Source organism: Indicator indicator, chromosome 1 (assembly GCF_027791375.1).
Source record: "Indicator indicator isolate 239-I01 chromosome 1, UM_Iind_1.1, whole genome shotgun sequence".
NCBI classification, from domain to species: domain Eukaryota; kingdom Metazoa; phylum Chordata; class Aves; order Piciformes; family Indicatoridae; genus Indicator; species Indicator indicator.
Genome location: NC_072010.1, coordinates 81924607 through 81942424, shown reverse-complemented (window position 1 = coordinate 81942424; position 17818 = coordinate 81924607). Strand labels below are relative to the sequence as shown.

At 40.4% G+C, this 17818-nt stretch overlaps 1 protein-coding gene across 1 annotated transcript in view; it reads left to right on the top strand.

Annotated features, from left to right (window-relative positions):
* Nucleotides 1–538: 538 nt before the first annotated feature.
* Nucleotides 539–17818, top strand: part of GEMIN8 (gem nuclear organelle associated protein 8) — a 35234-nt gene continuing 17954 nt past the window's right edge. The window contains exons 1-2 of the mRNA XM_054384889.1: nucleotides 539–874; nucleotides 10021–10447. Of these exons, the coding sequence (XP_054240864.1) occupies nucleotides 539–874; nucleotides 10021–10447 (763 nt within the window). The remainder of the gene's footprint in view (nucleotides 875–10020; nucleotides 10448–17818) is intronic.

The following is a 17818-nucleotide window of genomic DNA, read 5'->3' as shown; positions in this document are numbered from 1 at the left end:
GTCTGCTGGGATTTTCAGCAGGCAACTTGCTAGAGCAGTAGGCACACCAGGAGAGATGAAAAATAGGAATAAAATATTTCTTGTATTGGAATTATTAATTAAAAGTGAAGAAAGTAGAGAGGAGAAATAACTCTTAACTCTGATGGTGAGAGAGGAGGCCCTGGGGAATGCTCCCTGCCAGGATCAGTGCATCCGTGAGTTGTTTGGAGTAGTACAGTAAAGCTGAGGGTATTACCGATCACGATGAAACACGGAAGAACATGATGGCACCAGATAATGGCAGACAAAGGTAACATAAGAGATTGTGCAAATGCTACACAAGGGGAAAAGTAATCCCCACTCCGCTGGCCATGACAGGCCCTGAATGGCTGCTTGCACACAGTCCCGTGAAAATACTAGCTCAAAAGCAGTACAGCAAGTTTAGAAATGGGGCGCTGGGGGGGAATAATCAAAGTGTCACAGCACCACCCGTCACTCCGTACCCCAGGTTTTGAGTAACAACTCAACTTGTTGAGCACTGTACATGCTGTGGGACAGCATGAGCACGCACCACGGTCCACAGTGGCTACCGGGGGCAGCAGCGTCGGGGCCTTTGACAGCCCTCAGGAAGCTGGACCCGGCAACCCCACAAGATGGCGCCGCAGGCCAGATGAGAGGCAGGGCGGAAGTGGTGAAGGGAAGCTGTGCTCTTCCTGGTCCTCGTTGGGAGGAAGTGGGGAAACACCAGAGGCGGCTACGCTGGGCTCTCTTTAACAGGCGAGCTACCACCGAGGCGGTCCGGGTGGGTGCAGGAATGACGGTGCCCCTGCTCTGGCTGCGGCCCAGGCCTCCCGCCTTGCTGGGCCGCGGCGGGACGGCTGACGTGGGAGCGAAAGTGGGGGGAAGGAGAGGGCAGCCGGGGTGAGCAGCGGCGTGAAGGGGAAAGCGAGAAGCTCGGGGAGAGCTTTGTTTTCGAAGCCTGAGTGCGTGGGTACAGGAGAGGGATGGTATTTCTTGCACGCAAAGCGGCTGTACGGGCTTTTCCTTTCCTCTGCAAAATGCCTCCGGCCTAAGTGCGGGAGCTCAGGCGGGAGGGGTCTTCTGCGGGCTGGAGGTGGCGGCCGAGGAGCCTGGGCGTAAGAGTTCGTTCCCCCTTTTTAAATTGTTCGCCCCATTTGGCAGAGCCGGGATCTGCTCTTCGGTTTTGTCGTCCTTAAGAGTTACTGACCGTTATCTAGGCACAGCATCTGTGACACCGGGAAATGAACTTCGCTTTCTAGAGCAGTACTCTGGAACGTTCATCCTCTTTGTTTTGACTAAGCTGACAAGCCATATATGAAATAAGCTGACTGGGACTACTAATAATTGTACAGCTTTTAGAACTCCACTTTTGACCTCGTGATTTTTGACACAAGTAGCTTTTGGGTTTGTGTCATGGATCTGAGAGAAGACCTTGGTTTATCGTAGCAGTAGAATATCACACTGTCTCAGGCTCTGCTAATACTAAAAGAGCCATAATACATATTATGCTGAAGTGTGATCTGCAAGCTTTGTTTGCAGGTCTAATGGTTAAATGTAGATTGTTCCTACATTAATATAATTTTGTTTCAATGTGTAATTTGTTTCCATTCACAGGAATTACTACTGTTGGTGTAAGGACATTGCCGTGAAGACATCATAGTGATAGGTAGGTCTTCGTAGCTCAACAGACTGTCCTGTTGGCATAACTGTATCCTAAATGCTGGACACGTACTTACAGCCACTTCAAAGATTGCAGTGTGTAGCATTGGGGAATTTTACCTTTTCTTCTTTGTAAGGGAAATAGCTTATTCTGGCAACTGTCTTAGCAATCACGGGCTTATATTTCTGTGTGACTGTAACTAGGGCACTTCTATACACCATATATGATGTTATACACCAACAATGCACAGTATTAATAAGCAGCACAGAACATCAAACCGCTTTTAGGGCATTTCCCGCTCCTGGTGGCAATTCCGCACCAAGACTAAGCGTCGGACATATGAAACAGGTGCACAACTGATGTTTTTACATAGCATGCTTTTTTACTGAACTCTTCAAATATTTTTAAAGAGTATGTAGTAGAGTGGTTTCGAAATACACAGCACAAGTTGACGTTTTAACACTTTAAATAGTGAAATGACACATTCTGGCTTTAAACACCAAAACCTGTTCGGAGCCACAAAAAGCATCTGAACTGCACTTGCTGATACCAGGAGAAATGTACTTTGGAAAGTAATTCCTGTATGTGTGTTCTAGTGTTAGATTTAACTAAGCATCTCTTACTGCCTCTGGCTAGTGCATCTGCCCTAGTATGGCTGAAATCACAGCAATATCACATATATGCTTGGGTCAGAAAGAAAGGCCCTCAGATAGTGAAACACTTTGGTTGAAAGAATCTTCTCAACCATTAATCATATATAACCACAGATCAGATTGGACTAGGGTTTAAATGGAGTCCTGCCAGGGGGCCAGTTGAGTTGGTCTCCTTGGAGCAGCAGGGGACTGTCCCTGCAGGTTTGGGATGCTGCCTAAGGAAAACTCGTTGAGGTTGAGGACTCTCACGTTAGAGGGTGAGCGGTTGCACATTTGCTCTCATCATTTCTAAAACTTCATCTTAAGTTGGCTGTGTAGTAGTGATTCAGTTTGGAATCTTGAATCTGTAGTTTACTAATATTTGTCAGAATGTTAAACAATTTTGATTAGAACCAGTTTCATTCCTAGTATATCACCAGTTAAACACTTTTGAGTAGAATAAGTTCCCTTTGAGTTTATCACCTACCTGATTTGATATTTTGTAGCCATTGCCAGGAACTCCATACTGAGTTAAGAACATCTCTGGCCTGACTGAAGAAGGCACTTTACAAGCTCAGGGTCAAGAGTAGCAGCAGGTGGTGCTGCTGTGCTGTGGTCAACTGTCTATTTTGGGTATTCCTGATTTAAACATAGTTTGCTTTTTCAGGAAAACTTTATATAAATGGCTTTTGTTGAAACCTGTAAATTGATTGAAATTTCAACCTCCTTTAATAATATCTTACATTTTCTATCTTAATACCATGCAACTGGTTAATTTTAGACCTCTGCACATTGGCGTTTTGCATGGTCAAACTGCCCTTGATCCAGCACTGGTAGGTCTTTCTGAGTTGTGCATTTTGCCTCCAGTAGGCAGCTGTGTGGCAGCATTATATACTACACACCACTAGAGGACTTTGCTTCCTGAGTGTGAATTACATTACCATGTTCAAAAACCAGTATTTCATGATTATGTCTCAATATGACAGGTAATTATCTCGACTTCTTTTGACTTCAATGGAATTAAATGCTGTCATTGTCTTGCTCAGATTTACTTATTTTTGCTAATGTTTACTTGCCTCAAGTCAGAAGGAGACAGGCATGTTTTGATGAAAGGGAATGTATCAGTGTTTAATTATCAGTGGGGAAATATTTTAAAACTGAGAAAAGGAAGTAATATTTATCAAAAAATAGCTTTTCCATCCTTAATGGCCAGCATAGGCAAACAAATGCCTTCCTCATTCTAAATTCTACATTTGATGGTGATTTTCCTGTGTTCATTTGCTTCTTTATTTCTAAAAGCATAAATAACAGAAATAGAATTTTCACATGTATTGTCTGCCTCTTGTTATGTTTTATGTTTTGTGTAGTTTGTTTTGGAAGAGTCAGCTGAAAATAAAATAAATTCTTAATTTAGTGTCCTGGCTCACAACGGTATTATGGTTTGCTTTATATTTATAGTCTAATGTTTTATAAATAATTTATGAAGATAATTAAAGTTTCTGTGTTTGGCAAAGCAGGTTTTTTATATTTGGGAAACTAATGTGGTTGGATAGTTTTGTCAGGGTTTTTCCCCTCCTTCTCCTTCAGAGAGAACATGTACATGTTGCCTATTAAAATGAAATATCAGACTTCACCACTTGCTGCTTTGAAAAGTGTATTTACATTAAGCTATGAACCTGATTTCTGTTTATGCTGAAGCTAATTCAGAGAATCTTTTGTCATGTAAGAATTTGTCAACATGAAAATGAAATACACATACTCTCGTGGAAAATGGAAGAATCAGGTACTATGGACTTAAGTTTTTAAGTGAGAGAAAACGATGTTATGGCAGCTTTTACAGTATCTAGATGTATATGGGAAAGGTATACAAAACATCTTGTGTAAGAGCAGAGATAAAACTTTGAGGAGGGCAAGCATGGGGAATGAGATGTTTGAAATTAAGATGGATAGTCCAGGAGTCTTTTATGTATGTGAGTTTCACATGTTACAAGTCATTGGTCATTGTAGTGTTTTATAGGGACCTCAGTGCTGGGTTTCCTTCTTCGAAGCAGGCAGGAGAGAGTACAATGAACTCACATTTTGGTTGCCTAATGCCTCATCCTGTAACCCTTTGCTCATGAGTCCTCCCCTTGATTGCAATGAGACTACTTACATATGTAGGGCTTCTTGTAGAAGCCCTGGTGGTTGGCTGGTGTGACAAGGTGAATATGGGTTTGAGTGTAGTGTGGGCTTTGCAAAGGACAGTAATTTGCCTTTGTGGTAGCTGAATGGTTTGCATTTTCTTGGAATGTGGCCCATCCCCATTCTCCTTCCACAGACTGTGGCTTGTTTTTAGAGGCAAAAAGTTGCTGTTTAATCAGTGCTGTTAAATATGAAGCAGAACGCATCTGCTGTATGCCCTGTATTCATATGCATTCTAAAAAATCCCAGCTTTATGCTAGTATAAATCTACAGCAATTTCAAGTGCTGTCTTGGCTATAGTCCTGTGTTGCTGGGACCAGCAACATAAGACCATGTCTTATGGTAGCAATGATAGTTTAGCACACCAAGGTTCTGTTACTTTTCACTGGTGCTCACCTAAAATAAAGTTCAAATTGAGGGTGAAAGTGTCAGAAAAAATATATGGATGAAGCAGCTAACATCTTAATGGAATAAAATAATTGTCAGGGAAAGAATTCAGAATATTTTTCAGTGATTCATGCTGATAACTCACTGAAAATTATGGTAATTATAAACCCTGCCTGGTTACAGATAATATACCTCGTTCTCCCTCTCACCTTTTTCCCCCCCCGCCCTGTACAGTTACCACAGAATCACAGAATGTTAGGGACTGGAAGTGACCTCAAAAGATCACCAAGTCCTCGGCCCCCCCTGTCAGAGCAGGATCACCTATACCAGGTCACACAGGAACAGATCCACAACCCCCCTGGGCAGCCTGTTCCAGTGTTCTGTCACCCTCACTGTGAAAAAAAATTTCCTCATGTTTCCATGGAACTTCCTCTGCCTCAACTTCCACCCACTGCCCCTTGTCCTGTCATTGGGCATCACCGAGAAGAGCCTGGCTCCATGCTCTTGGCACTCACCCTTTATATATTTGTAAACATTAATGAGGTCACCCCTAAGTCTCCTTCTCTCCAAGCCAAAGAGCCCCAACTCCCCCCAGTCTCTCCTCTTACAGAAGATGTTCTGTTACCCTAATCATTCTTGTGGCTCTGCACTGGACTTTTTCAAGCACTTCCCTGTCCTTGAACTGAGGGTTCCCAGAACGGGATACAGTATCCCAGATGCAGCCTCACCAGGGCAGAGTAGAGGGGGAGAAGAACCTCTCTCAACCTAGTACCCACACCTCTTCTAATACAGCCCAGAATGGCATTGGCCTTCTTGGCCACAAGAGCACATGGGTGGCTCATGGTCAACCTCCCATCCACAAGGATCCCCAGGTCCTTTTCCCCTTCACTGCTCTCCAGCATGTCAGTCCCCAACCTACACAGGTACATGGGGTTGTTCTTTCCTAAGCGCAAGACTCTACACTTGCCCTTGTTGAATTTCATTAAAATTTCTCCCTGCCCAACTCTCCAGCCTGTCCAGGTCCCACTGAATGGCAGCACAACCCTCTGGTGTGTCAGCCACTCCACCCAACTTGCTGACAGTGCTCTCTGATCCCTCATCCAGGTTGTCGATGAATGTATTGAATAGTACTGGTCCCAGTACTGACCCCTGAGGGACTCTGCTAGATACAGGCTTCCAACTAGAGGGAGACTGTCCCATTGACCACAACTCTGACTTCTTTCCTTCAAGCAATTCACAATCCACCTCACTACCCAATCATCCAGACCACAGTTCCTCAGTTATCCCTCTTCTTTCAGGACTTTCCTCACATTAAAAGAATTTCTTTACGTGAGGCAATATGAGATGTCTGAAGGAAAAAAAAAAAGTAAAAGAAGGGGCAGTATGTGGCTATGAGTGCATCATAGGTTTAAACAGAAGCCTTACTACTTAAATGAAGTCAAGATGGATTTAATAATTTTTATGGTAATTGCTCCATATATGTATATATATATATATACACACACACCCACCCCTGTGCAGACACCACTAGAAAATGAGGACACTGTGTTTCGTTTAGGTTTTTTATTTTCGTTTGGTGTTAATTTGGAAGATAATGCTTGTAGAAGTTCAGAAAATAAAGGTGAGACAAAACAGAAAACAAAAAGGTAATGGGGGGGAAAGTGTTTAATACAAACATTTTAGACTACGTTGTGTGGAAGGCTCCCTTTTAATCTTACTGTAGTACAAAATTTTAAGGAATGAGATCTTTACTGATGCTAATCAAAACTTACAAATAACAGACTCAATTAGCCACAACAGGGAGGGGATACTTAATAGCTGCAGACCATAGCACTTGTCACCATCTTAATGCATGAATTTCTATGAGTTAAAAAGCTACTCTTTTCTTTTCTAGTTCTCCTTGAGGAGAGGAAAATACAAGAGATGGTAAGCAGCCTTTATGGGTTTCTGTGTCATAACTTCGTCACATTTTGTATACAAAATGCATATAAACACATTTATTGAACTGTCAAGTGTAGACATGTAAAAATTATATGTGAAAACAGCTAAATTGCTTTAAAAATAGAATTCACATTGCAAGAGTAAGTGATTCGTCTGCTCCTGGGAAAACTCCAGAGTCATAACAGGAAAATAATAGAGGACTCTGATCATCTGCCTTGGATTTATGGCTTTTGTTTCCTTGAGGAAATCTCTTATTTCAATTTATTCCACAGCTGAAAAAGCACAGGCACAGAACTAAGTTGGACTTTAAAATGTTCGTTTCCCTTTTCCACCCCAATGTAAAACATTTCTGTAATTTCTTTTTTAACCAACATATTTTTAAAATTCAAATGTAAAAGGTGTTTTCAAGGGTCACTTTCAACAAAAAAGCCCCCAAAAGTAGTTGGACAGGGACCAGCATCACAGTTCTGTCTACAAGAACTGGCTTTTTGTCTTCCTTTCCCTTAAATTAACAACTGGAGCTAGTCAGCTAGAGAAATCAGCCAGCTGGATTCCAGAGCTTTCAGTAAAGTCATCAAGGCCTCTTTTAGAAACATTTTGGAAGAACTGGAGATAATTTCTGAGCTTTAAAAGAACGTACTGTCTTCCATGGAAATACGTAGAATGTATTATACCTGCTTTGGTCAAACTTCATGATATTTCAGAACTGCATTTTTAAGTAGTGTGAAAAATAGACAAAATGTTCTAAAAGTAACTTGTGAATGTCTCAGATTTGACAAAAGGACATTCCCATCTGACTGCTGAAGGATGGGAAGTCAGCGTGACATTCTTAAGCAGAGCAAGAACAGTAAATAAAACATTGTTCATCCTTAGCTTTTAGAGGGTTGGATGGTTAAGAATGAAGAAATCCCATATGGAAGGCAGATGCTTTTCTTGCACCCACTCATCTTAGGAATGAGTATTCTGAGGTGCATGGTCTTGTAGCAGTGCAGTGTTAGACCAAGAGGAGAATTGGCCTGAAGTTTCACATCCAAGAACTGTTACTTTTCAGGAAAGATACTTTTAAATCAGGTAGGTAAGCCCCACAGACCTTCACAAATAGGGTGCCATTTTTTATTAGAAATACCTTAAGGAATATGTTTGTTGTGAGTTTTCTTTATAAACTCTGCTAGTTGGAGGTATTGTGTTTCTGAGAGCACTTACCAATGAACATTAAAAAGAGATAGCATTTTTAGATCTCTTATGGGATAGTGGACTCAATTTTGCAGAAGGAAGGAAAACATTAAAGTTACAGTTATTTTTCCACACTCTGGCATTTGTATTAATGCCTGAAAACCAGAAAGTGAAAACAAATACAAGTAAATGAAATTAACTTTGCTTGATATGTCAGTGCTAAATGGAAAGTATTTCTTAGTGTGTGTGTGGGTTTCTGCTTTGTTTTGGGATTTATGTTTTTCCCCCCAGAGAACCATTCTTTTAAGGCTATGGAATGGAGCCTGTGCAGATCAAGAAAACACACTTAAAAACGTTTTTTTATCCTGTGTGACCTTAAAAAAAAAACCACTAAAAAAACCCCACAAACAATAAAGGACTTTAAATGTTGCATTCATCTCTGAAAACTTCAGCTTATCTTGGAATAGTTTTGAGCATTTGCCAAAATATGGTTTAATTAAAATTCTTCCAATTTAAAATACAGGCATTCCATTTTGGCTCAGATAAAACATTTGCTATGGAAATTAAGATGTGGGTGAAAGAAAAAAAAAAGTTATTTATTTTACTGGTTCTAGGCCCTAGTTTACTTTACAGCATTCTTGTAAGATCCTCTATTATCCCCTCTTTTTCAGAGTAGTATGAGGAGGGAGATGAAGTGGTCTGTGGGGCTTCATAATTCGTGGTGAAATCTGAACAGCTTGGAACTCTTTTTTCAGGGAAACTAAGATTAACAGGAAGACAGGAGAAGGTGTGTTATAGTATGTTTCATTCTATAGAAATATTTTTCTGTGTGCTTGTGTCAGTGGCACTTTATTACCCCTTTTCATGTGTTGGTTGCTAATGAGTACAAAAGGGAGATTTAATGGCAGCTTGCACTTGACTAAATACAGTCTTGTTTTTGATCAAGGCCATGATGGATATATGAACTTGGCTGAATTGCCATTTGACCTTTTCTGAGAAACTTATTTTGGCAGGCAGATGGAGGAAATATGTTACTGGATAAAATGAATGTCTTTGTTTAATATGTAGGAATTTTAATCTCTTGTGTTTTCTGTCTGCGGATTTGGAAATCAGGTGTAGGTTTTAATACACCTTGGAACGATTCAGTTCTTGCAACTCACATGAGCAGCTAAGGAATTGTGGAACATATCCACATAGCATATCCCCTAAAAAGAACCAACTTTACTGTAATAGCACAAACACTTGGAAAAATACCTTGGACACTACAACTTCTCTTTTGGTAATTCTTCACTGGTAGTTTTGTGATGCAAAAAAACAAAACAATTGTGGTGAGAGCAATGAAGTGTAGTGCACTTGCACTGTGTTAATAATTGTTCTTTTTCAGATCTATATTGTTTATCATATACTCTGCCCTGGTGAGGCCACACCTCAAGTATTGTGTCCTGTTCCGGGCTCCCCAGTTCAAGAGAGACAGGAAACTGCTAAAGAGAGTCCAATGGAGGGCTGCAATTATGATTAGGGGACTGACGCATCTCTCTTATGAGAAAAAGGCTAAGAGACCTGGAGTGGTTAGCCTGGAGAAGAGGAGTCTGAGCAGGAATCTTGTTAATGTATATAAATATCTAAAGGGTGGAGGTCAAGAAGATGGGGCTGGGCTCTTTTCAGTGGTGCCCACTAATAGGACAAGGGGCAGTGAGTTCAAACGAGAACGCAGGAGGTTTCAATTAAACACAAGGGAAAATTTTGAGGATGATGTAACACTGGAAGGAGCTGCCCAGAGAGGTTGTGGAGTGTCTTTCTCTAGAGATTTTCAAAACATGTCTGAATGTGTAACCTGATCTAGCTGAACCTCCTTTAGCAGGGGGGTTGGACTCTATATTCTCCAAAGGTCCCCTCCAATCCCTCCCTGTGATTCTGTGATGACATAAAAAGGATGAGTAGTGATTAAAAAGCAGAATCTGCATTTGTGTTTACAGTGTCTGTCCTCTCAGTTACTCTCTCTCAATTTGTTTTTTTTCTCTTCTCTTTTTTTTTGGTGTACTACAGGAGGACACTGAGCCGTGGTATTCTAAGCAAGTTTTTGCAAGATACTGGAAGCACTATGACTTAGCCATGCGCTGGATGCATAGACACCAGAAAGCCTACAGGAAAGCCATGGAGTCCTTGTATCACCTACCATGGCATCCTTATGCAACCTCTCCAAATAGCCACTACTCAGATTGGGATGGGAATGATCTCCCACATACCCAAAACTATTTTTCCTGCTATAGACCAATTGGTAGAGCTCCATACTATGGAGGAGCTCAGCAGTATACAGGTGGTCACCAAGGGAGGGAGGATGCTGACAGGGACTCCGAAAGAGAGGGTGACTCTGAGTCTGAAGAGGAGATAGAATATGACTTGAGTAACATGGAGATCACGGAGGAGCTTCGGCAGTTTTTTGCACAGACAGAGAGGCACCGGGAAGAACTGCGTAAGTCCATGCTTGTTCTATGTTTTCTGGTATGTGGTGGCCATTGAGTGATGGATGGCTTCAACATTTCCAGGTTTTGTAAGAACTCCAGAAAGAAGTGAGGGAAGTGAGCAAGCCAAACAGAGTAGAGTAAGCAAAACTGATGAGTGCGCTTAAGTACCATTTGTTAGAGGTAAGTCTCAGAAAGTGGGGGTTTTTCAGTAAGAGAGAGAGAAAATTATGACTGCAACAAGAAGAATAACACATTTGTCCTGAGGATAATATTAATCTTCATTGCTGAAGGAAAAACTGTAGAATTTTAATGGTTACGTTTAATTAACGTGCTATATGTCTGAGAGAGGAACTGCTTTACTACATCACTTAATCCTAGAGTAAGCCTAAGTTTATTTTATAACGTGGAACAGGTGTTTTGTTTGCTATCCTTTGGCTAGCACAACAGCAACACTACCTGACCTTTTTCTTGTCCCCCTGCATCCCTATGGTACTTTTCATCCTGTGCTATACCACAGGTTTCTCTTTGATTTGCATCTTAAGCTGGACCCAAGTCTTCAAGTGAATATAGAATCATAGAATCATTTTTCATGATTCTGATGCTCAGAAGTCATCTTTGTTTCTGTGAAATCCTTAAAAAGATGTAAAAGATTATGCTGTACTTTATCAACACTTCACTGCAAGTGCTGCAGGCAAACCTGTTTTAAGAAAGCAGCAATATGAAAATAACTTTTTCCACATGACTCCAATGGGAAATACCCATAGTTAATGTTTATTAGAGCTTTCTCTGCTTTCTCTAAGAGAGTGAGATATTCTAAAAATGCATAAAAGGGACAACGATTAGGAGTGAGAGATAAAAATTAAGTTATTTGATCAGGGTGTATCCAGTGAGCTGAAACACCTCTGCTTAATTTCACACTTCCTATCAGTATGGCTCACAGCTGATCTAGTTAGCAGAGAAGAGTGAGTTAAGGATCTCAGTCGTGGTGCCTGACATGCATCCCTTTCTCATCATGCTTTTGCAGAATTAGTTCTGTGTTCTCTGTTGAAACGTTCCTTTGATGAGGTACAGGATGCTTTAAGATCCTTGGTTACTTCTGTAAATACTGTGGAGTTTTGTTTATTTCATGTTTGTAGTTAGTGGTGTCTAAAGGTGTGCAAGTGATTAAAGTGGTATCCTGGATATTGGGAAATCTGGCCTCAGAGATGTTCTCTGTTACAAATATTCTTCTATGACCTTGGTATAGCTGTTTAATCTCTTCCTGACCTCTCACTGGGTGCTCTTGCTAAAAATATGATTTGATTCTTTATGATGAGCGGCTGAACTGGGAAGAGGTTTGTGACTCAGAATAAAGATTTTACTTTTGTCCCTTCCACCAAAGCAGTACTTGAAGCATTTGGGAATAATTAGGTGTCTGCTGTGTGCCATGTACCAGCCCAGTTATGGGTAAGTGTAACTTTATTCACTTCAGCAGCAAATCTTCATGTAAATTTAAGTGGAATCTGATTTTTTTAGCTATTGGATGCCACAGTTTCTTCACTAATTTCTCTGATAAAGTGAGGATAGTAGTAATAATGGTCTGCAATTCCTCAAAGCATAAAAAAGTAAACAAGTACTTGATTTAATTGACATTTTATAGTGCCACAGAACTCTTGGGTGAACAATGCTATCTAAATGCTAATTTTGTAATTAAAAATACAGTATGGTTTTGTGCAGGAATAATTTTTCTTGCGTGGTGGAGGAAAAGGAAAATAGAATAAATTTTTAATTCTGTTGGAGTTTCTCAAAAGAAGAAGCATAAGCAGCAGGAGGAGAGGAATATCATTGTTCCCTCATGGTGTCAAATAAGCTGGTATGGAGACTGTGCTGAAGGCAGTACCACTCTACTTTGGGAGGTATTAATTTTCCTGGATGCTGTTTGCGAGCAATATTAAATTTAGGGGTTCATTAAGCTGCAGTCCATAGTGACGGTATCATGTTATATCTTTCATACTGTGATGAAGAATGATTGTCATTCAGTATCGAAGCTCAAGAAGACAGAGATAATTCATCCACAAGAGATACCCACAGTTACTTAAGTATTTTCTCTCTGACACTTTTTCCTTTTAATCCCAAACTGTATGTCCTGGGCTGCTCCCTCCACCATAGGGGCAGATTTGTAGAGAAACTTGGGCACTATGAAGCCAGATAATGCCTGAAGTTCAGGTATTTGTGTCTGGAAGAGACGTTCATAATGTTGAGGTAAGAGGTTTTAATTTTCTCTAAATTGAAAGTGAATGGTTGGGTATGCCAAAGTGAAATTCCAATAGTGACCTTGATGATAAGTTGAAGAATAAGCTAGGGAACATTAAGCAGAAGGTTGTGTCTCATGTTTTCTTTCTCTGGCATAAATAAGGTGCTCCAAGTGGAGTTCACAGCCTTTGATCTCTGCATCTTCCTATGCACTTGCAAGGAGATAAGCGATTTGCTCTTTTAGAATAGGTGCTGTGAAAGTTTGATACATGTTTACTGGCAATTTGCTGTGTGAGACACGTGTGGGAAAAGAGCAATGGAACAAATAGAAAGGGGAATTTGGCACCTAAGGAAGGGGATACTAGTACAGAGGCTGGAGATGTGAAGGATGACTTACATTAGTCTGGCATTTCTCACGCCCTGCAAAATTGGGAGATGCTATACAACAGCAATGCAGCTATTTTGGACATGCATAATGAGAGTCTTGATTTACCAAGCGTGAAATAGCTGGGTCCCACACGTGATCACATCAGCATGTAGAAAGATAATCAGATGGCTGATGTCTTCACTTCCAACGCCTGATCTAGAATTTGCTGGTGGTAAATGTGATCACACACATCAGAGGGTGAGACTGTGCAAACTTTGTAAATGTGGGAGACTTAAACAGGCCAGAGGTCTAGGTGGGAAAGGCATTCGTGTTTGGGTGGTGATGTACAAGCATTAACACTAATTACAGAGACAGAAGTTTCAAAGAAAAGAAAGCCATCATGTCAGACTAGCCAAAGAAGAAAACTTCAGGTTTATTTAATTTTTTGGTAACTGCCACAAACTTGAAGAACAAGCAGATTCCCTAGATTTTGTAGCAATTTGTTGTGTTTTGTTTTCTTTTTGCAGTGGGCATTTGCAGTGATTGGCTGACTTGCACAGTAAAACCTTTGAAAATAGCAAACTCTCAGCTTTGCTGCGTGATTTAACATTTCAGGAGTGGTACAGTTGGTCACAAACACCCTCTTTTAAAACAATCTCTTTTTTTTTTGTCTGTGAATTCATGTAAAATTCTTGCTAGTTTTTATATACATGTCGTGTGTTGCAGTCAAGTTATGTGTTCCTGCAATGCCCCAAAATAATTGTGAGCAGAGTTTTACGGAGGCTACATGAAGTCAGACATACTAATGCACTGCAAACTTATCTTGTGTTCTAGAAACACCATGCATTTGGTTAAAACTCCTTACAGATAGTTTTAACTTCTTTCCTCTTCAGTTGTTTCTTCATATGCAGTCATCATTATCTAATGATGCTGGGGTTTAGGAGGTTTTCTTGTCAGGTTAATCTGTTTCTCTGGTTCTTCGCATAACCATTGTGCATATACAGTGCTTCTTGGGGATGCTTTTGGTTGCACTGAAAAATCTTCCCTCTGGCTTTTGAAAAACATGTAGTTATTTTTCTGGGTCACCATACCTGTCAGGCCTAAGTAGTGTACTGAATTCTCCAAGCGTCCTAGATGAAAAGGACAGAATACAGTAAGTTGCCTTTTCATATGTGCAAGAATTAAAAGGACAGAAGCCAAGAAAGGAAGATTTACAAGCCTAACAATTTTGTAAATTGCCTAATTGCATGTATTTATTACATTTTTAAATTTAGCCTTTGAAACATGCATTTTATCCTTATGCAGTTTTTCATTGGTCCCTTTTTACATGTAAGAGAAGATGACTACTGTAATTGAGTACAGCATTGCGAGTACATCAAGAACCATTGACTGCTGTAGTCAACAGGCGATGAGACAGAATCCTTTATTTAAAAACAAAGAAAAGCAAAGCAAAGTAGTACCATCGTGTCAGTTCATTACTGAAGGATAATAGTCTGACAGTTGTTAATGCTATGACTAGTTTTTCTTCTGTTAAAGCTTCTGTTTGTATTGCCTACACATACCTTCCAGCTTTTCCCAAAATAGTGTTGTCTCAACTTAAAATTTTCATGCCAGGTGGAAAACTTCAAGAAGAAATTGAAAGGAGATGGTGAATGAAGATGTTTGTTTCAAATCTGCAATTTATAGGTTTTTTCCCTTGGGTTTCTTTTTCTCCAAAAGATGATGGTCACCACTGCCTCTTCCATGAAGAGGGAGTAATGGAATTTTCTGTGTTTTGAAATGTGTTTGAATAATACCAGATCCATGAAGGTTTTGGTTTTGTTTAAGGCCCATATATTTCTTTGGAAAAATGATGGAGGTTTTTTGCCACCATACTTTCCTTCTTTCCTTCACTTTTGGTAAATGCTATTCCCCTTCTTTCGTCTGTCTTTTTCTCCATCAGACTCTAATTCAAATTCTTTCTCTTGGTCACCAACATATTTTTAGTTTCTTTTTCCCTACTCTAAACTGTCAAAGCAGCTGGAAGGTGAACTTAAAAATGTCTTCTCAACTTCCTTGGCTTTGTTAGCCTTGTTGTCACATGAACTTTTGCCACTATCTTTAGAAGTTGAATTGCTGAAGCTTCTGGGAAATGCCTGTGAAGTAAGAGTTCTCTCAGCAGTATGTGTGGGTACTTGAAGAGATGCTTTTGAAGCATGTTCTTTTGTGAATGGAAGGAGAAATGTGAAAGACTCTTCTTTTGTACCACTTCTCTGCTCTTGATGATTGAACCTTTTATTGTGTAGCAGCAAAATCTTCACAAGTGCACACACTGTGTCCAGTGTAGAGGCTGTGTTATTTGATACTTGGAAGCCAACAGCTGAGAAAATGCCTTCTTGCTAGAGAAACAAAGAAAAGCACACCATTTTCACTGCTTTAATATTGAAAAGCAGTCTGTACTTGCAAAAACATAGAACAACAGTTGGTCACAGTTTTGTATCCATTTCATAAGAGACAAAGTTATCTTTGTACTAAGAGCATCAATTTGGAAACACAGTCCTTTGTAGAATATGTATAGTTTTGCTATATGATCTTATGTCTTTCCTGTCAATCCAACACATTTTACAACCAGTGGACATTATGCTGTAGAGGTGTACTTAATGTCAGAAAATCATATCCTCTGCTGCATGCTCAGGAGAGTTGTGTGAGGGTTAACACATAGAACTGGAAATCATATGTGAAGTTTTTCTTATTTGTTATGTGCCTCAGGCTAAGACTTTGACTGTGCTGGCAGCCCCTGAAAGTATGGAAGTGCAAGGCCAGGCTTCTTGTTTTTCTGCTAAGGGATGCCCCAGGTTTCAGCTCTGAGATGACATTTGAGGATGCTGTGCATCATGCTGTCTACCAGTGGCTGTCTTGGGGCTCAATTCTTCCTAAGCATGCTGTGGAGTACTCGTATTTGTATTACAGCAGGTTTATAGCTAGAAGCATGGGAAAAGAAGCTCACATGGTTCTGTGTGACTGTGGTATAGACACTGCTTTAAGAGGAATGCCAAGATGTCAACACTTCTATTTTGTCTTATATTTGATGGCAGTGAAGAATGCTGTCTTAATATGAAAATATGTATTGAACTATAGAAACATGTTTGAAATTATCACCCTTCATTTGTCTGTCTAATGTGTTCCAGTTACTGGAGTGGGGATAGTATATACCTCAGGTGGCTTGTTGAGAAGTTCTGTTTGTTCATATTTATAAGAGATTTTGACATACCCTAGTCGGAAGTAAGGTCCAAAAGCCTCAAATTGTAGAAGAATGAACAATACAATCTGAGAATTGCTCATTCCAGACCTTTTGCTTAATAGTTAAGTTAGATGCTATCCCTGTGACCGAAACGCATCCTGATGTGTTCCTTGCTGAACAAATGTGGGATCACAGCTATCCTTTCTCCCAGAGAGCTATTATCCCTAAGCTATTCATGAGTCAGAGAAGTCTGGCAATCTTATATTGTTGCAGCTCTTGGTAAATCAGTGTTCTGGTAAAATTCCTTCTGACTGGACTTGTCATGGGAGTATGAGAATAAGACATGCAGGGCAGAGGCAGATCATTGCTCCTCTCAGCTGCCCTGTCCCTCATCATCCATGTGCTAGATCTGCTTTTGATGGCTGATTCTTGATAGTTGGTGGTCTCAGAAGGATCCAGTGGAAGCAGGTCAGTAGCTTGCTGTCATGGATTAGCTATTGGAAGTTTCTCTTTGCAACGAAGATACATGCAGTAATTCAATTTTAAGTCAGACAAGCAGTGTCAACACCTGTTTTGTGTCCTTGCAGTTTTCAAGACTTGAGGGCACTGTGGGGCAAAAGCCCACCTGGGCTCTGCAAAACTTTGACAAAGTAACACCAGGAAGACCCCAGGGCTAAGAAGCCACATGTGGAATAAGGAATCCTTCCCTAGTCTTGTAAGTGCAAAAATAGCTTTCAGAATGCTATTATGGAAGATTGCTTCATATGGGAACAGTTTGGTGTGGGAAGACACAGACTCTACTTACACTACTTACACTCAACAGTGCTGGTAATTTTATGAAGGCAAGTCTGCCTGCTTGCTTATGCTATTAGCATCTGCAGCTGCCTTGAGTGGCTCCTCTAGTCTTTTTTTCATTCTTTGTCTTTACAGGAGAGCCTGTCAAAGCAGCTGCAGCTGCTGTGGAAAAGAGCAGGTGAGACCATGTGACAGAGATGTGACATAAAAGCTGCTCTGTGCTACTCACTCAGCTGGGGCAGTCTGTCTTCACAGTTTATGCACTTTTCCATTTCCCCTAAAATTCCTCAATTACCAGTTCTGTCTAGGTGCCGCATGCAGCATTTCTGGATCTCTCAATGATTTTGCTTAGGAGAGAGCTCTGTCTCAGTTCTTTGCTGATAAAGCTGAATTCATATGCCATCAGCATGATATTCACAATGTTGTAAGCGGACAGTAACAGTGTGAGCTATGAATTAAGCATTTTCTAACAGTCTCTTTTGTATCTGCCTGGGGAAACTGTTGCTGTAGCAAGAATGTTTAAGGTTTCAGAGTGTACAGTACTGGAGTAATTGTGAAAAGCAGATGTCAGAAGGTCAAGGTGGAAATAGATGTAATGACGTGTGCTTTTTGTGCTCTTCAGTTTCAAAATCTGCTCAGAATTTACAACAGAGTTTGGTGGGAAAATATCTCAAGTATTACACATTTTAAGTCTCTCTGTTATAAAGCAAACATCTAGTGCTGATTTGCTTGGAGACACATAGTTTACCCCTGCAAATTTGACTG